The following is a 15,309-nucleotide window of genomic DNA, read 5'->3' as shown; positions in this document are numbered from 1 at the left end:
GGTCCACAAACTTGGTTTCAAAAGCCAGTGCCAAGTCGCTACAGCAAGTGATGCAAATATACAAACATGTTCTTATCAGCCATGGTTTTCAAAAAGACCAACTGGAGGCACCCTTAAAAGGGCCTAAATTTCAGGAAGTGATGAGCACCCACCCTCCAAAAATCAGGCCCCATTAAGATGTCTCCATTTGGGCTCCCAAAATCTCTAGACACTTCTGAAAATGTTGGTCAAGTATGTATATAAAAAAATCGATATTTCATCCCAAACCAGTAACGGCCTTAACTCGAATGAGCCCTTGCTTGCTGTTTGGTTAATGCACATGCCTTACCTTGATTTTGGTATCAAAACATTTTCTTTTAAGAGAGATTATGGGAAATATCAGTATATACTGGATTCTTCTTCTAGTGATTGCACGTGTCCATTCCAATGTAGGGGTGTGTGTCCGTGCACAGTCACCGGAAGTTTTGCCCTCGGTGGTATCTGTCAGGATGGCTCTGGTGCCCTGTGGTGCCATGCGCTCATAGTGCCAATATGAAGGGCACAACTGACCCCGCGTCCCCTCAGTTCCTTCTTACCGTCTGTGACTGGTGCTGGGACTGTTTCCCTTGCTGTGGCGAGCGTCTCTCCGAGAGAAGGGCGCATCCATCCCATCAGGCAGTCCCCAATCCAGCCTCTGGTCCCAAGGCCAGTGCCGAGCTTCAAAAGCCAGTTCTGTGGGATCTCGTCGGTGCAGAAGGGGAGGAATACCCTCAGCTGCTGCAAGCGCCCTCTCCGGATGAGGCTGTGTCAGGGGCCAGGCATGTCACCTCCCCAAGACGACTATAAGGCCCACCAGGAGCTACTGAAGAGGGTGACCTCGAACTTGGCCTTGCAGGCGGAGGTAGTGAAAGAATCCTCCCACAGCCTGATTGACATTCTGGCCATAGCATGGCCGCCAAAAGTAGCCCTGCCCCTCAATGAGACCTTTATGGACCCAGTGAAAGCCCTGTGGCAAATCTCAGCTTCCCTTAACCTCCACCGCAAGAAGAGCTGAAAGGAAGTATTTGACTGGGGTCTGGAACAGCTTCCTTATGAGGAGAGAATAAGACTGGGACTTTTCCGTTTGGAAAAGAGACGGCTAAGGGGAGATATGATTGAGGTCTATAAAATCATGACTGATGTGGAGAAAGTAAATAAGGAAGTATTATTTACTCCTTCTCATGACACAAGAACCAGGGGTCACCAAATGAAATTAATAGGCAGCAGGTTTAAAACAAACAAAAGGAAGTATTTCTTCACACAATGCAGTCAACCTGTGGAACTGTTTGCCAGAGGATTTTGTGAAGGCCAAGACTGGATTAAAAAAAGAACTAGATAAATTCATAGAGGATAAATCCATCAATGGCTATTAGTTGGGATGGACAGGGATGGTGTCCCTAGGCTCTGTTTGCGAGAAGCTGCGAATGGGTGACTTGATGATTCCCTGTTCTGTTCATTCCCTCTGGGACACCTGGCATTGGCCACTGTCAGTAGACAGGATACGGGGCTGACCCAATATGGCTGTTCTTATGTTCTCATTTGCCTGCCCAGATTTATGAGTTCCTCTATACTCCCCTCCCCCCCTTCCAGATCCTTAGTTGTGTCTGCAGCCAACAAAAGGGAGAGGCAAGGTCTGCAGGGGATGACTCCTCAGGCAAAGGACTCCAAGAAGCTGGAGCTTTTCAGTAGAAAAGTTTACTCTACCATGCTGAAGTTCAAGTAGTCGCTTCCCCAAGAGTCCAGGCAGGAATTGTCCGTGGTGGAAGAAGGGAAGTCGATAGCCAGGGCTTCATTGCAGATGCGGCAGATTCAGTGGCCAGGTCCATAGCCACCACAGTAGTCGTCTTCGGCATGAGGTCCAGCAAACCCTTTAAGGTCTCCCCTGTGAGGGACCTTCGCGCTTTTCAGAGCAGACTGACGCTAAGCTCCATGGGCTCAAAGAATCCAGAGCGACCCTCAAGTCCCTGAGTGTGTGTGTATACCTTTTTTGCTCATATCCGAATGTGGTCAATCTATTATTGGATGTTGTGAGTTTATACAGCCAGTCGAGAGAGTCTTCACGTTTGTCACCATGCTTCAGGACATTCTGGATTCACTGAGGTGGTGGACGAACAGATCAAATGTTCTCCCAGGTGTGCTATTCATTCCCCTTCCCCATTGGTGACGATAACATGAGACGCATCCAACATGGAATGGGGAGCCCATGTGTCTCAATTTACGATCAGGGGCTTTCCAAGAAAAGACCATACACATCAGTGTGTTAGAATTAAGAGCCATCCATCTGGTGCTCAGATCTTTCCTCATATACAATGGAGCATGGTGCAGGCATCAACAGACAATACGACTGCTATGTATTATCTGAACAAACCGGGGGAGCTCGCTCATTCCAGTTATATGCCAATTGGTGTATTCTGCGTGAGATCTATCCAATGGCCCTGTATTTAGCAGGGGAAAGCAACCTGCCAGCAGGTCGTCTCAGCAGGGACAGTTCTCAAATTCACGAGCGGTCCCTGAAAGATCGAGTAATTCAAGATATCTTTTCCTATTGGGGTCTACTTGAGGCACACCTGTTTTGTGATGAAAAATGCCCCATCTTCTGTTCAAGAGCTGGGAGGAACCGTCAGTCCCTTTCAGATGCCTTCCTTCTACATGGGCTTCCTCCCCGCCATTCAGAAAAAGGAGATGGAGATTTGGCAGGACAGGGCAAGCATGATATGGATTGCTCCAGCTTGGCAAAGACAGCAATGGTATACAAGACCTGTGTCATCTGTCAGACGGATGGTACACTGTCTCTGGATATTTTGTCACAACAATGAGGCAGGATTCTCCATCCAGACTCACAGTCTCTTCATCTAACTGCGTGGGCCATCGGACTTTGCCTAGTTGTGAGCAGTCATGTTCTTCCTTGGTACAGAATGTTTTGCTAATTTCTGTCGACAGGACCATGTTACCAATGTAAATGATTAGATTTGTCGCTTGGATGGAGAGAAAATCTGATTCTCCGGCTTCTATACCTTGTGTTCTGGAGTATTTAATGTGTGTAAAGTCTGAAGGATTGGCTAATCCTTCTTTTAAGAGTTCATTTGGCTGCTATTTCAGTTTACGGTGATTTGGTTGAGGGTAGATTGTTTGTACATGTTTCTGTCAAAAGGTTTATGAAGGGGATGTCTAATATATATCCTGCTTCAAGGGATCTTGTCCCATCTTGGGTCCTTAATTTGGTATTATCTATATAAGGTCACCCCTTTGAACCCAAATTAGTGTGTTCATTATTTTAATCACTATTACATCAGCCAGAAGAGTGAATGAACTACATGCTCTGATGGCTGATCTGCCATTTATTAATCTTCACAGAGATAAAGTGGTTCTTAGACCTGATCCTAGTTTTTTTTACCAAAAGTAGCGTTTTGAGTTTCACATCAGTCAGATAACTAAATTTGCCAGTTTTCTTTCCCAACCTTCATGCTAGTAAAGTGGAGCCTGCATTGTAAGACAACCGGTTAGGTTGTAAGACAGCTCTTGTTTACTACTTAGATAGAACTAAGAGTTTTAGGATGTCATCCAGACTGTTTCTTATGCTAAGATTCATATGGGTCATAGCTTGTCTGCTCAGTCTGTTTCCAGATGGGGTAAGCAATGAATTGTGTGATGTTATGAGTTAGCTCAAGTTCCTGAGCTGCCTGTGGTATCCGTGGACCTTCCCCTCTTTCTCAGAGTCCTATCCTGGTCTTCTGGGTTGGCAGTGAAAGGAATTGAGGCGGTAGAGGGTGCAGGACCCCCTTCATAGCCTTGCCCTCGGAACGTTCAGAGACATGGAGGAGAGGAGTGGGAGGGGGTGCACATGCACTCTAGCAGGCACTGCTTGGAGAAGGTTCTACCATAAAGCGCCACCAGGCAGCTCGATACCATAAGCATGGACATGCAGAGTCATCAAAAAAAGCTCCAGTTACAAGTAACCTTCATTTTTTCATCTGTAGATCAAAGGATTAGCATTCCTAGTACTATGGGGCCCTGATCTTGGTAATATAAACCAAGACACGATTGTGGATGAGGGGCTGTCTTTTATTGGCCCAACTTCTGTGGATCAGACAAGCCTTTGAGCTCCACAGAGCTCTTCTTCAGCTCTCTGTAAGCTTGAAAGCTCTCTCACCAGCAGAAGCTGGTCCAATCAAAGATATTACTTCACCCAACGTGTCTGATAGCATGGATCCAGCACAGCTACAACAACACCGCCTAAGATAATGTGTGAGTTTCTATGGTTGAGTGGATAAGCCATGGGTCTACCAGCAAAGATCAGGGTTCTACCACAGACCTCCTCAGTGATCTTTAAAGTCATTTCTTTTTTCTTTACCCAATCTGGAAAGTGGACTCGTGCACATTCCCCTTCGGCCAACAGGGAATGTAGGAGGCAAGTATCTCAGCTTGGGTTGGAGGCTGCTAAGAATATTCTCTCACCTGGTTTTCTCCCTGCTTTCATTGACAGAATTGTGTCCAAGTTTTCAAATAGGTAGGAGTTTCTTAAACTCTTGACTATTCTGCCCTTGAAAACTTGCCTCTTTCATAAGCCAGCATCCGTCCACCTGTTTCAAATTGAATGGTGTCATGTGACTCTCTGTTGGTCTAAAAGAGGGATGTGAACAGGCAACACTGCTAAAATCTCAAATGCAGAGGGAGCCATTTTGGAGTTGGCTTCTCTGAAAACCATTGAATTGATCGAGTATGCAGGGCATTTGCTAGTTGGTACTAAAAGTTTGAAAGTATGAGACTATTTTTGTTGGGAATTACAAGATCAGCTTTATAAATGGACTGGCATCCATGGCACCTTACCAATCATTTTTCCATAAGAAACCACCTTCCTCTGTAGAGAACTCTGCCTAGAACTCTGATGCTGCAGCATCGCAAATGCTGTCACGTCCTGTTGAGCGAGAGGAAGATCTGCCAGCTGTCAGTTATAGCAGGACCCTTATTTTCTTTCTAAACTTCAGCCAGCTGACGATCTCTCATACAGTGAATGATTCTACTTCCACTGAAATTAGTGACCCAAAAATGACCTTGAAATTTAGTGGGAGTAAAATTGGGTCCAAGAGTTTCCCCAACAAAAATGAATAGTGTTAGTTTAGCTTATTTCCTTCAAAGGCAGCTGGGTCATGAGTTTCAAAGTAGAGTGACAAGATGGTCAGTTTGAAGCATAGTGAAGTCACTTTTGAGCTACAGGGGGATGCAGAAATGTTACCGCAAAAGGCTGAAATCAGGATCATTTCTGTAAGGATCCATTTGAATTAGAATCATAGACTATCAGGGTTGGAAGGGACCTCAGGAGGTCATCTAGTCCCATCCCCTGCTCAAAGCAGGACCAATCTTCAAATGGCCCTCTCAAGGATTGAACTCTCAACCCTGGGTTTAGCAGGCAAATGCTCAAACCACTGAGCTATCCCTCCCCCTTGACTTTGCAGAAACTGTGTCCTATGCATTCCAAGCAAATCTGGACTTTTTTAAGGACAAACACATTTTCCGAGCTAGTGTTTCAAAGGGTGCTAGTGTACATTTTTGTGTAAGGAGGATGTGGGCTGGACTGAGCCTCAGGAGAGCTGGGTTCTGTTCCAGCTCTCATAGACTTCCTGTGCCGTTGGACAAGTTGCTTAGACCTTACCATCTCGGGGCTTCAGGTCCCCATTGGTAAAAGTGGAATTACACTCCCCTGCCTCCACAGGGGTCATTGTTTGTGAGGCCCTCAGATACGGCAGTAATGGGAGCCATCTAAGCACCTAGAGAGAGCTAAGTAGTAGGTGTCTGCAAAGAAAGGTTGTTCCTCCATCAGACTAACAGCACTTTGGAAGGGTTTAAAAATTCTGTTCGACCAGTGGGTTGCTGAGTCATGAGAATTCCCCTTCTATTACCCAAAGGCTCATCCCTGTAGGACAGCTGGAATACATAGCTGCTAGCCAAGGGCCAGTTTCAAAAGCCTCTTAGCACTCTGGGGTGTTGTAGGTGTGGCAGAATTAGCAGCAGAGACTACCCCAGGAAGGTTGCAGCCCGTGGCTGTAACTTTTTATGGGAGCTATGGCATATCTGTACAAGAGACCATCCTCAAAGGCTCCAGACCACACAGCTCCCCATGCCTCTAGCAGACCCTTGGACATGCACTGACTTGGGAGCACTTGAGATATGGAATTACTGCCTAAATTCCACAAGTCCGAACTGTAGTGACCACAGATGCACCTGCCCTGGGACTTAGGAGCCTACTCTTGTGGTGCAGGATCTCTGCAGGAATCCAAACATCCTGGCGCGGAGGTGGCTCCTGTCTGCTTTGGGCATAGGCGTTCCAGAAGATGGCTCTGATTCAGTCGGGTCAGAGTTTCATAGACACCTAGCGAGGGATTCTGTGTTGAGAAGCTATGGAGGTGGGGCACTAGAACCTGGCTCACCCAATAGGTCCTAAGTGTCAACCTGAGGGAGAAGGAAGAACATGAACCCAGCCAAGCCCAGCCCAGTGGTGATACCCCCCCAGGTGGCATCTAGGTCAAGCAGGTGGGGAAGCAAATCACTCTTTGTGGATCACCCCAAGATGAATGCCATGCCTTTGAATGCAGCTGCTCTTTCTGCAGCCCTCTGGCGATGGAGGTCTTTCCCATCCTCTGGGAAAGGACTATCATGTATGTCTCCTCTGACAAACCTTTGGAGAGAGATGGATTCCAGGGTCTTCATGTCCCCACATGAGTCAGGACAAGGCTGGGTGCACTCACGTTAGAGACGGCCAGAGCCCATTCCACCAGGTGGACTCTTCTGTGCATTCTGACCCCGGCTCTGGGGGACTGGTCCTCACATAAGTTACCTGTATAAGGTACTCAGTCCTGGCTGTACTGTGACTGGACTCGTGTTACTAGCGCAGTCCTAGCAGAGTATCCCAGAGGAGCACGGAGTTTTCTTCTTAGTCTATGAACCAATTTCCAATGCTCTGCTTGTGCACTATTCCTATCTAGAATGTTTAGCAACAACCAGTCTTGTTCTCAGGCTTGGAGCCGGGGCTTGGTTTAGGGTCAATGTGCATCAAAACCTCTTGGCTGCTTAGAAATGGTCAAAAGTTGGGAATAAAGCTTGTGACCAGGTGTGAAGCAGCTGTAATACGTCCCTCCCATGTGATTGGGTTGTCTTTTGGCTGTGAGGGCTAACAGGGCTGCCCTTATTGAAGTCAACAGTAAAACCCCCACTGTGATGTCTGGCTACTATTTCAACTTTCCATACTGTAGCCAGCCAGCCCTGATTGGCCAGCTACTTGTCATCTGAGTTGTAAGGTGCTTATTGGAGAGAAATGTGATGGGGATATGGATGCAGCCCTTGCAAAGTGTCTGAAAGCTCAACCCAAGCTTCTTGATACTTCACAACTTAAGTGTCTAATGGGGTAAGTTTTCTTCAGTGTCAATCTCCTTGGCTCATAGGGATTTTCCTCCCCTACACTGGACTCCATGGAGATGCTGCTATCCTGGCCTCCTCCAACGTTCCTTCTTGCAGCAGTGACCACTTCACCTCTGTGGATGGTCCTGCAGTGTTGTTCCCATCTCGGTGAGGTCCTGCTCCACAAATTAATAGCAAAGGGCCCCTCACTTGTGATGTGGTGCTGTCTATGCTAAACCTTTTAGATGGGCCATTGCCCGTGCAGGCCCACTGGGGGGGATCTTTCCATACAAATGAGTGGATTCACCTTAGGTGGGTAACTTCTGTATGCGGGTGGTGTCTGAAACCAAGGCACAGGCTCAAACTGGGGCTGGGAGAAACCACTGCACTTTGATGGCAACTATTCAGAAAGGAGCAACAGCTATGAAAATCAGGTTGAAGCAAGATACCAAAAGGGATTGAGATACAAGTGGAGGATAAGACAAGCAGAAAACACTGGACACACCCTTTGTTCGCCCTCTCCCGAACATTGACTTTATTCCGTGTGAAATGCTGCTCTGCGGTAGGAGTGGCTGTTTGCAGCAAACATATAAATGTTCATAGGCTCAGATCTGTGCCTCTTTTTGAGCACTACGGCTCACGCCCTCGTTTCTGCTGTGAAAAGCTGGCAGGCTTGATGCAGGAGAACAACTTCCTCATTCATTCATTGTTTGTAGTAGGAACTGACTAGAACCACCCTTGTGCTTTCCCACCTGCTCCTTAGTCTGTGTGTGTGTGGGGAGGGGGGTGTTAGGATTTTTGGCTGTCACATTACGAGAGTGTTAGAACTTCCAGGCAGTTTGGAAACCTGAGTGTCAGGGTCAAATCTGCCCCCAAACGTGTGCGCGTAGCCAAGTAAAGGATACCTTCCTGCGATTCACTAAAGCAAACAAGCCTTTCCCAGCAATTGTTGCAACCCGACTATCCCCACCATGTGCTGTGGGGAACCTGAGTGTAAAACTGGCAACGAGCAAGCGAAAGCAAAGCTGCCACGGCCAAGCTGAGCACCATGCAAACAGCGAGAGAGAAACACAACAAGCAAATGATTGGGGTGGGCATGACTACCCGAGCAAAGGAAACCTGGTTACTGCACCCCTTCAATTAACCCTCCCAACAGGAGGGGAGACAACTCTAGCCCAGGTCTACAGGCAGGGTGGGATGTGGCAGAACTGGGCTCCACCTGCACCCCCCCCCTCAGCTGTGTACATGCCTGGTAGCTGAAGCTGGGTCAGAAATGGGGCTGGCTGCTCTGAAAGTGCACCCCTCTGCCTTGGCAGAACAGGAATGACAGGGGCGTAAGCCAGCCCTAAGGAGCAGAGAGGGGTAAGTGCTCGAGGGCCTCCCGGGGCAGGGAAAGGCAGTCAATTCCCAACTCTAGCTGGTGGGACTCCAGGGGAATGGGGCAAAGCTGCCGCCATGCCAGGGTGGTAGCCAGGATCCAGTGAGGGCCCCTATCCAGTGCATGAGATAGCAGGATGCCACGGCTGCTCCAGGGAGAGCTCCAACCAGCTCATTAACCCCCCCCCCCGGAGTGTCCTTGTGGGGGGTGGCTGGCTGGGCATTATGTATTGGCCTGTCTGTAACCAAAGCACGGCTATCCTGTGCCCGTGGATATTTCAGCCAGGGAGGTGCAGTAACAGCTGGCAACAGCTTCCTTGAACTAGGATGGTAGGGGGAGAGAAAGTTAGGGGGCTGGAACCTAGGGACGGAAATGGGGTACCTCAGTGGGTGCTGGGGGGGCAGGGGGAATAGGCAGAGACAATGTCTAGCCTCAGCAGGACTAGAAGGGATGCCCTACTGGGGGTACAGACAGCAGGGGGCAGTGGCTGGCCTCTTTGCACCTGGGCCCCAGGCTGTACCCCCTCTTCCACTGTAAAAAGCAGGAGAGGAACCCAGCTGTGCCCCACCCCCAATCCAGTTCAACCTTGTGAGGAGGCTGTAATCACCGGAGCAGCTCTGCTCCCTGCTTGGCTAGGGCTGGGGCAAGGGTGACTCTATTGCCTACAGCTGTGGGATGGTAGCTACAGCCAGGGAGTGGAAGTCAGGACTCCTGGGTTCTATGCTGGCCTGGGTGACTGGCCATGTTATCCCAAGCTTGCACACTTGAATACTTGGGCCAGAGCTGCATTGGCCTTACAGGTCTCATGGGAGAAGGGTTGTTCCACTGCTGCGGGGCACTGCCCAACAGTAAGACAACAAGCTCCACTCTTTGGGCCTCTCCCATCTCTGCAGTTAGCTAGGCCCTTCCCGCACACAGGCCCTGCTGCTGGGGCCAGATTCCCCAGCTACCCTCTCTTGCCAGGGGAAGCGGTTTGCCATCGCCTAGATCCTGCGGTGGGGGGATGGCAAAGGTGCCACCCTCCTCCAAGACAGTAACAGTCAGTTCAGCCAGGCCCTGGAGCAGGGACTCTTGGGGCTGCGTGAAGGAATTGGACGCAGGCTGCACAGTGGTATTTTGCAGGGGGCCTGGTGAACACAGCTGCCTGGGTCAGACAGCATCTGATTCAAGGGGGGGGGGGGGGGGGGGGAGGAGAGAAGAGGCAAGGGCCACCCCACAGCTGTTGAGGAGGGGCTGAGCTGCCACCTGGGGTGGATTTCTGGCCACTGCTGCCTTCTGAGGTTGCAGCAGCTGACCCACACTGCCTCCCAGTGGGAGTGGCTCCTAGTTGGCCCCAGTCTGTCATCAGCAGTGGGAGGCAGGTCTGCACTGCACTGCTCCAGCCTGCATCCAGCTTAATCCTGCAGGCTGTGCGGGGACAGGATGGGTAGAGCCACCACTCCAGGAGAGGACCACAGGAAAGGGATGGAGCTCCTCCTGCTTGAATGCCCCACACCAGGCAGGGAACATGGTTCCTGCAGGAAGGCAGCAGCTGCTACCCCATGGAGATAGCCTGTGCTTGACTCACACCTACAGGGCAGAGGGCGTATTCTCCCTTCCCCAACAAAAACCCAGCCTGGGGGAAAAACCCCGGTGCAGCAGTGGTGACACCTCCCCCTGCCCCCAGCACAGAAGAGAGGCAGAGGTAGCTTTGAGGAGCAGTGAGGAAGCCAGTCCAGAGAGAAGGGGCCCCAAAACCTGCTGGGACGGGGGATCCCAACCACAGAAGAGCTTCCCCCAACCCCTGGTGCATGCAAGATGCTCCATGCAGAGGGTGCTGTGAGCTTGTTCTGCTTCAGGCTAGTTCAGGGGAGTCCACCTCCCATTGATGTAAAACACACGGCCCCCTGGGAACTGCTGGGAGTCAAGCCCTGAGGAGCAGCGCTCCGCGGCCAGGCCTCCACTGTGAAGCAGTTCCCTGCAGAAGGAGGAAGGGAACTAGAACCACCAGTTAAGGCACCAGCCACTCTGCCCCCTTAACAGGAAGAGAGGCAGCTGAGAGCCGGGCTGGGGTGGGAGGGTTCCTAGGGGATGCACAGGGAACCAAACTGACTCGGGCAGCTGGGCAGTTACTACCTTCAGCAGCAGAGTAAGAACAGCCTCCTCCAGCACCATGTGGTTTATTTAGTGAGGGTAGTGCCCCCTGCTGGCCTGGGCAGCAGAAAACAACAGGCTGTCCCCCACTCCCACGAGGCTTGGGCCGTTAGCTCCGGCAGCCATGCTAGAGCCAGAACCCTGCAGCAGAGCTGCCTGGCTGAACCCAGGAGTCTGCTCCCCATTGCCTGGTCAGGATTGGGCCTAATTAACGCCCTGGAGAGTTGTTAGCCGGACACCTGCCCCCTTAGGAAATAGACTCGGCCCCTTCCTCCCCTCTGCTCCACGCAGCCAGGAGGCTGAGCTCTGCCCATCCGACCTGTTATCTGCTTCCCACAGCCCAGGCCCCTGCTGAAATCTATGTCCTCAAGGCTCACTCTGCTGGTGGCTGGGCCAGCACCCGCTCTGCCCTGCTGCCCTGGCCCAGGGGTGGGGAGCCCAGGCCTACCCAGGCACCGGCAGTGAGCAGGGCACTTTCAAACAGAGCCACCGGCGTCTCCTCCAAGCAGAGATTTAATTAAAATGTGAATAAAAAAGAGCCTCTGCTCCTGAGAGGATTATTTGGTATAAAAGGAATGAGCAAGCCTTAAAGGCAGCAGCCGGTGCCCCCTCTCCAGCGGAGTCTGTGCTCCCACCAGGCTGATGCCCTGGGATATCTGTACACACTGGGGCCCCCGGTGGGGCAGCCCAGTTCCCCCCTGCGAGCCGCTCTGGGGTATTCCTAATGTTGCCTCCAGCGCCGCTCTCCCCAGCACGCAGCAAGTCGATGATGGGCGTCTCCCTGGAGCGATCCCAGTGCCATGGTCAGAGTTGGCACCTCACCGGAGGCTGCTGCTGCTGCTGGCTTGGGAGCTGCCCACGCCTGGGTGCTCTGGGCTGTGCCGGTTCTAAGTCAGACAGACAGACAGATCGACCCCTGTGAGGATTCACAGTGGGGCTATGGGGGTTGAGAGTCAGGACAGGATTCCTCAGCCCAGGGACCAATCAGAGCAAGGGGGGGGAAAAAGAAGACTCAGAATTTTTGGCCTCAGTGTTTTCCAGCCCCCTAACTGGGGTTTCTATGTGTACCCACTTGTCCCCCAACAGCATGCGATTTCCACAGGAAATGTCAGTTTCCTACTAAAAATCAAACACCCCCAATATTTCAATCTGCAAATGCAGCTTTGGTGTCTCATGGGAGCTGTAGTTCAGGCGCTCCGTGTCTCCATTCCTCTCCCTAGCCAAACTAAATCTCCCATGGTGCACCATGGCCAGGGACTCTCATGGAATGGGAAAGTGGTGCATCATGGGAGATGTAGACTAACCAAGAAGCCTGCCCTATAGAAGAGGGGGCATGAGGAACCTGAACTACAACTCCCAGGAGTCACCACACCAGCATTTCTTAATCAAAAATCTTTGAGTCTTGAGTTTCCGAAAAACTGCCCCCCCAGGGAGGGGTCACACCCACACAGTCCCTACCCAAACATCCACCCCCCCCACACTCTTCCCAGGGAGGAGTCACACCCACACCAAGTGCCCACCCACCTCTGAGGGGGTCTCTCTCTCTCTCTCTCAGACACTTTTTCAGAGGGCAAAAGCCTATTTTTCTGCCCCCTCTAGGTGGGACCACATGGATCACCAGCGACATCCAAACCCCATCTCTCCAGGGCCGTTACGTTAGGACGGAGGCTCCAGAGCAGGGGGTAACCAGGAGGGGGTTGGATACATTCCAAGTCCTGTCCCACCCCAGTAAGGTGAGCATAGCCAGGCTGGTGGGGAAGTGAACCAGGAGTTCTTCCCCCCTTGCTGCCACCTACCTTCTTTTTCTTCTTCTCTTTCTTCTTCCTCTTCCGTTCTGGATCCTCCTCCTTTTTCTTCTTCTTCTTCTTGTGGTCCGAGTCTGAGGGGGTTTCTGCAAAGAGAGACACATATTTGCATTCAGATGAGTTCCCTCCTGGGAAATGGGGGGAGGGTTGGCCTAGCTATGACATTACTGGGGCCTGGTGAAGATTTGGAGGGTGCTGCTCTATGTCTGGGAGAGGGAATGGCTGGATTTGTGGAGTGCAGCCTTTACCTGGGGGAACAGGATCCTGGGTGCGGCTCTGCTTGTGCTTGTGTTTATTTTTCTTCTTGGGTGGCTGGATGTGCATCAAGCGACACTGTTCTGGCAACTGGAAGAGACAAAGATCAGGGTAGGTGGGGGTGGTGGAGTTTCTCCAAACATCACCTCCCTTCCCACTACATATCACCTGTCAACCAGCAAGGGTGTTTTGTTTTCTCAGCAGACTCTTTGCCTCATCTCCCCCAACCCAAACCTCAGAGTCCCCCCTGCCCTGACCCCAACCCCAAAGCTACCCTCCCACTCCCAGCAGCTCAGGGAGAAGCTCACCGGGCCGGCATGCAGGCGGAAGCCAGTCAACATGGTGCCAGTGATGGGGTTGAAGGAGCTGCTGCAGATGGGTGGCTTCTCAATAAGGGAGCGCAGGCTGCTGTTGTCATGCGAGCCCGGCAAGTCGATCATCCCTGGCAGGTCAGGCAGAAAGTTGCTCAGCTTCTCCTTCACCTTCTTGCCGCAGAATTTGTTGTAGGAGTGTTCCAGGTTGTAGTGTGTGATCAGGTTGGTGCTGCCCGTCAGTTCCATGTTGCCTGGGAAGGAACCAGGAGAGCAGCGCTTTACATTGACACCCAGCCTTGCTGAAGGCAGCGAAATGGAGCAGTCTGCACCCAGGACTGGGAGCCAGGACTCCTGGCTTCCCTGCCCAGCTCTGCCACTGACTTCCCCTCTGGCCCTGAGCAAATTCACTTCAACTCTCTCTCCCGCTGCAAGCTGGGGTCGGCACTTGCCTGGCCCAGCACGGCTGTGAGGCTTCGTTAATGTCTGTGGCGCACTGGCTACAGGCAGAGCCCAACGGAGCCCGGCCTGCTCAGGACCGGGGGGGGCGACCCCCTCCGTTAAGCCCAGTTCAGGTCGGGGCATGGCAGCACCACAGTGAGCAACGGAGACTTGCGTGTCCAGCTGGCAACGGGGGAGCGGAGACGGGATTTAACCCCACAAGACGGCCCTGCCCCCGGGGGAGCTGGGCTGAGCAGCCAGGGCCTTGGGTCTATGTCGGGTGAGAGCGTAACATGCCCCCACTTCCACTGCCCCGCTGGGCCCCCTCCCCACCACCAGCACTGGCCCTGGCCCAGAGGAGTCTGGGAAATGGCTAACGCGGACCCAGTTGGGAGCAGCCCCCCCACCATCTCCCACAAACTTTACCCTCCCATTGGCTACGAGACTCCATCTCCCCGACTCTTCACAAACGTCTTATTCCATCCTTATTGGCTCTCAGAGCTGCCAATCCACGCCTTCATATCCACTGCCCCCCCCCAAGTCCCGCCTCCATCGGCCTGTCTGTTTTGCCTATTGGGCTGGAGAAAGCAGCCCCAGCCATAGATAGGTGGAGAGAGAGGCCAATCAGACGCGTCTGAGCGATGCGATTGGCCAGCCCCCTCAGGGCCGCCCCCACGAGCTCGTACCTGGTAGCTCCCGCATCAGGTAGAAGGGGCCGCTGGCAGCCGCGGCCTTGCGGGCGGCGTCCTCCGCGGTCTGGGGCGCGGCGGCTGCGGGGGGCGGCCCGGCGCCGGGACCCCCCGGCTTCCCCGTCCCGAAGCCCAGCGCGGCAGCCGCGGCGGGAGGCGGTGGCTCGGCCCCTCCGAAGAGAGCCGAGAAATTCTCCATCATCCCAGCATGCTCCACGCGCTCTCCTCCCATTGGCCTGGTGCCTCGGGGACATGACCGTCCGCCTCGTCCTCATTGGAGGGCGGCCCGTCGTATACATGTCTTTGATTGGTTAATCGCTTTTTTACTCCGCCCCATATCGCCTCCCTGTGTGTCTCTGATTGGACAAAAAGGTACATTAACTCAGCCCTGACGTGATTGGTTGTCTCCCTTGCGCCCTATGATGACAACCAGGTCTGGAAATCACGTGTTTCCAATGCTCGATATCTGATTGCTCCCTTGCTCTAGCGATCCCGTCTCCATTGCGATCCCTATATCCAATCGGATGTGTTTGATAGTGAGTGGCAGTGGCTGCGACCCATGAGGATGGACGTCTCCCATCAGTCCCCGCCTTCATCATGATTGGCGTCGTGGTTGCCCAATAGGAAGCGGTGGTGCGTGCGTGGTCGTCCCCGCGGCGGCGGGCCGGTCAGTGGAGGTGAAGATGGCGGTCGTGGCCCCGCTCTTGGCGCTGTTCTACTCGGTGCCCGGGCTCTGCCGCTGGCTGGCGCGGCCCTACTACCCGCTCTCGGCGCTGCTCTCCGCCGCCTTCCTGCTGGTGCGCAAGCTGCCGCCGCTCTGCCAGGGGCTGCCCACGCAGCGCGAGGACGGGAACCCCTGCGACTTCGACTGGGTGAGTCCCGCCCCC

The 15,309-nt window shown here is 52.7% G+C and overlaps 2 protein-coding genes across 4 annotated transcripts in view; one reads left to right on the top strand and one right to left on the bottom strand.

Annotated features, from left to right (window-relative positions):
* Positions 1-11,415: 11,415 nt before the first annotated feature.
* MED19 (mediator complex subunit 19) lies at positions 11,416-14,794 on the bottom strand. 3 transcript variants are annotated; one of them, XM_034762176.1, is made up of 5 exons: positions 14,420-14,794; positions 13,290-13,546; positions 12,975-13,071; positions 12,718-12,812; positions 11,416-11,837 (listed from the first exon to the last, which is right to left on the bottom strand). In XM_034762176.1, the coding sequence occupies exons 1-5, from the start codon at positions 14,652-14,654 to the stop codon at positions 11,814-11,816; spliced, it is 708 nt and encodes a 235-aa protein (XP_034618067.1). In that variant the 5' UTR covers positions 14,655-14,794; the 3' UTR covers positions 11,416-11,813. The 3 variants fall into 3 exon arrangements, with proteins under 3 accessions (XP_034618067.1, XP_034618066.1, XP_034618068.1); XM_034762175.1 differs by having other exon boundaries at positions 11,416-11,808; positions 14,420-14,790; XM_034762177.1 differs by lacking the exon at positions 14,420-14,794 and adding an exon at positions 13,745-14,050 and having other exon boundaries at positions 11,416-11,808.
* A 137-nt stretch (positions 14,795-14,931) lies between these two features.
* Positions 14,932-15,309, top strand: part of TMX2 (thioredoxin related transmembrane protein 2) — a 12,915-nt gene continuing 12,537 nt past the window's right edge. The window contains exon 1 of the mRNA XM_034762173.1: positions 14,932-15,294. Coding sequence (XP_034618064.1) covers positions 15,106-15,294 — 189 coding nt within the window. The 5' untranslated portion in view covers positions 14,932-15,105. The remainder of the gene's footprint in view (positions 15,295-15,309) is intronic.

The sequence above is a fragment of the Trachemys scripta genome, chromosome 2, assembly GCF_013100865.1.
Source record: "Trachemys scripta elegans isolate TJP31775 chromosome 2, CAS_Tse_1.0, whole genome shotgun sequence".
In the NCBI taxonomy this organism is placed as follows: domain Eukaryota; kingdom Metazoa; phylum Chordata; order Testudines; family Emydidae; genus Trachemys; species Trachemys scripta.
This window is presented reverse-complemented; position numbering and strand designations above follow the sequence as displayed.

What these genes read in the sequence shown, in the direction of transcription:
- MED19 (XM_034762175.1), bottom strand. Translation starts at nt 14,654, where the DNA reads ATGGGAGGAGAGCGCGTGGAGCATGCTGGGATGATGGAGAATTTCTCG. An exon ending in TCCGCCTGCATGCCGGCCCG is followed by an intron (nt 13,072 to 13,289) that starts GTGAGCTTCTCC and finishes TGTCTCTTCCAG; the next exon opens with TTGCCAGAACAGTGTCGCTT. An exon ending in CCAGGATCCTGTTCCCCCAG is followed by an intron (nt 12,813 to 12,974) that starts GTAAAGGCTGCA and finishes CTCTCTTTGCAG; the next exon opens with AAACCCCCTCAGACTCGGAC.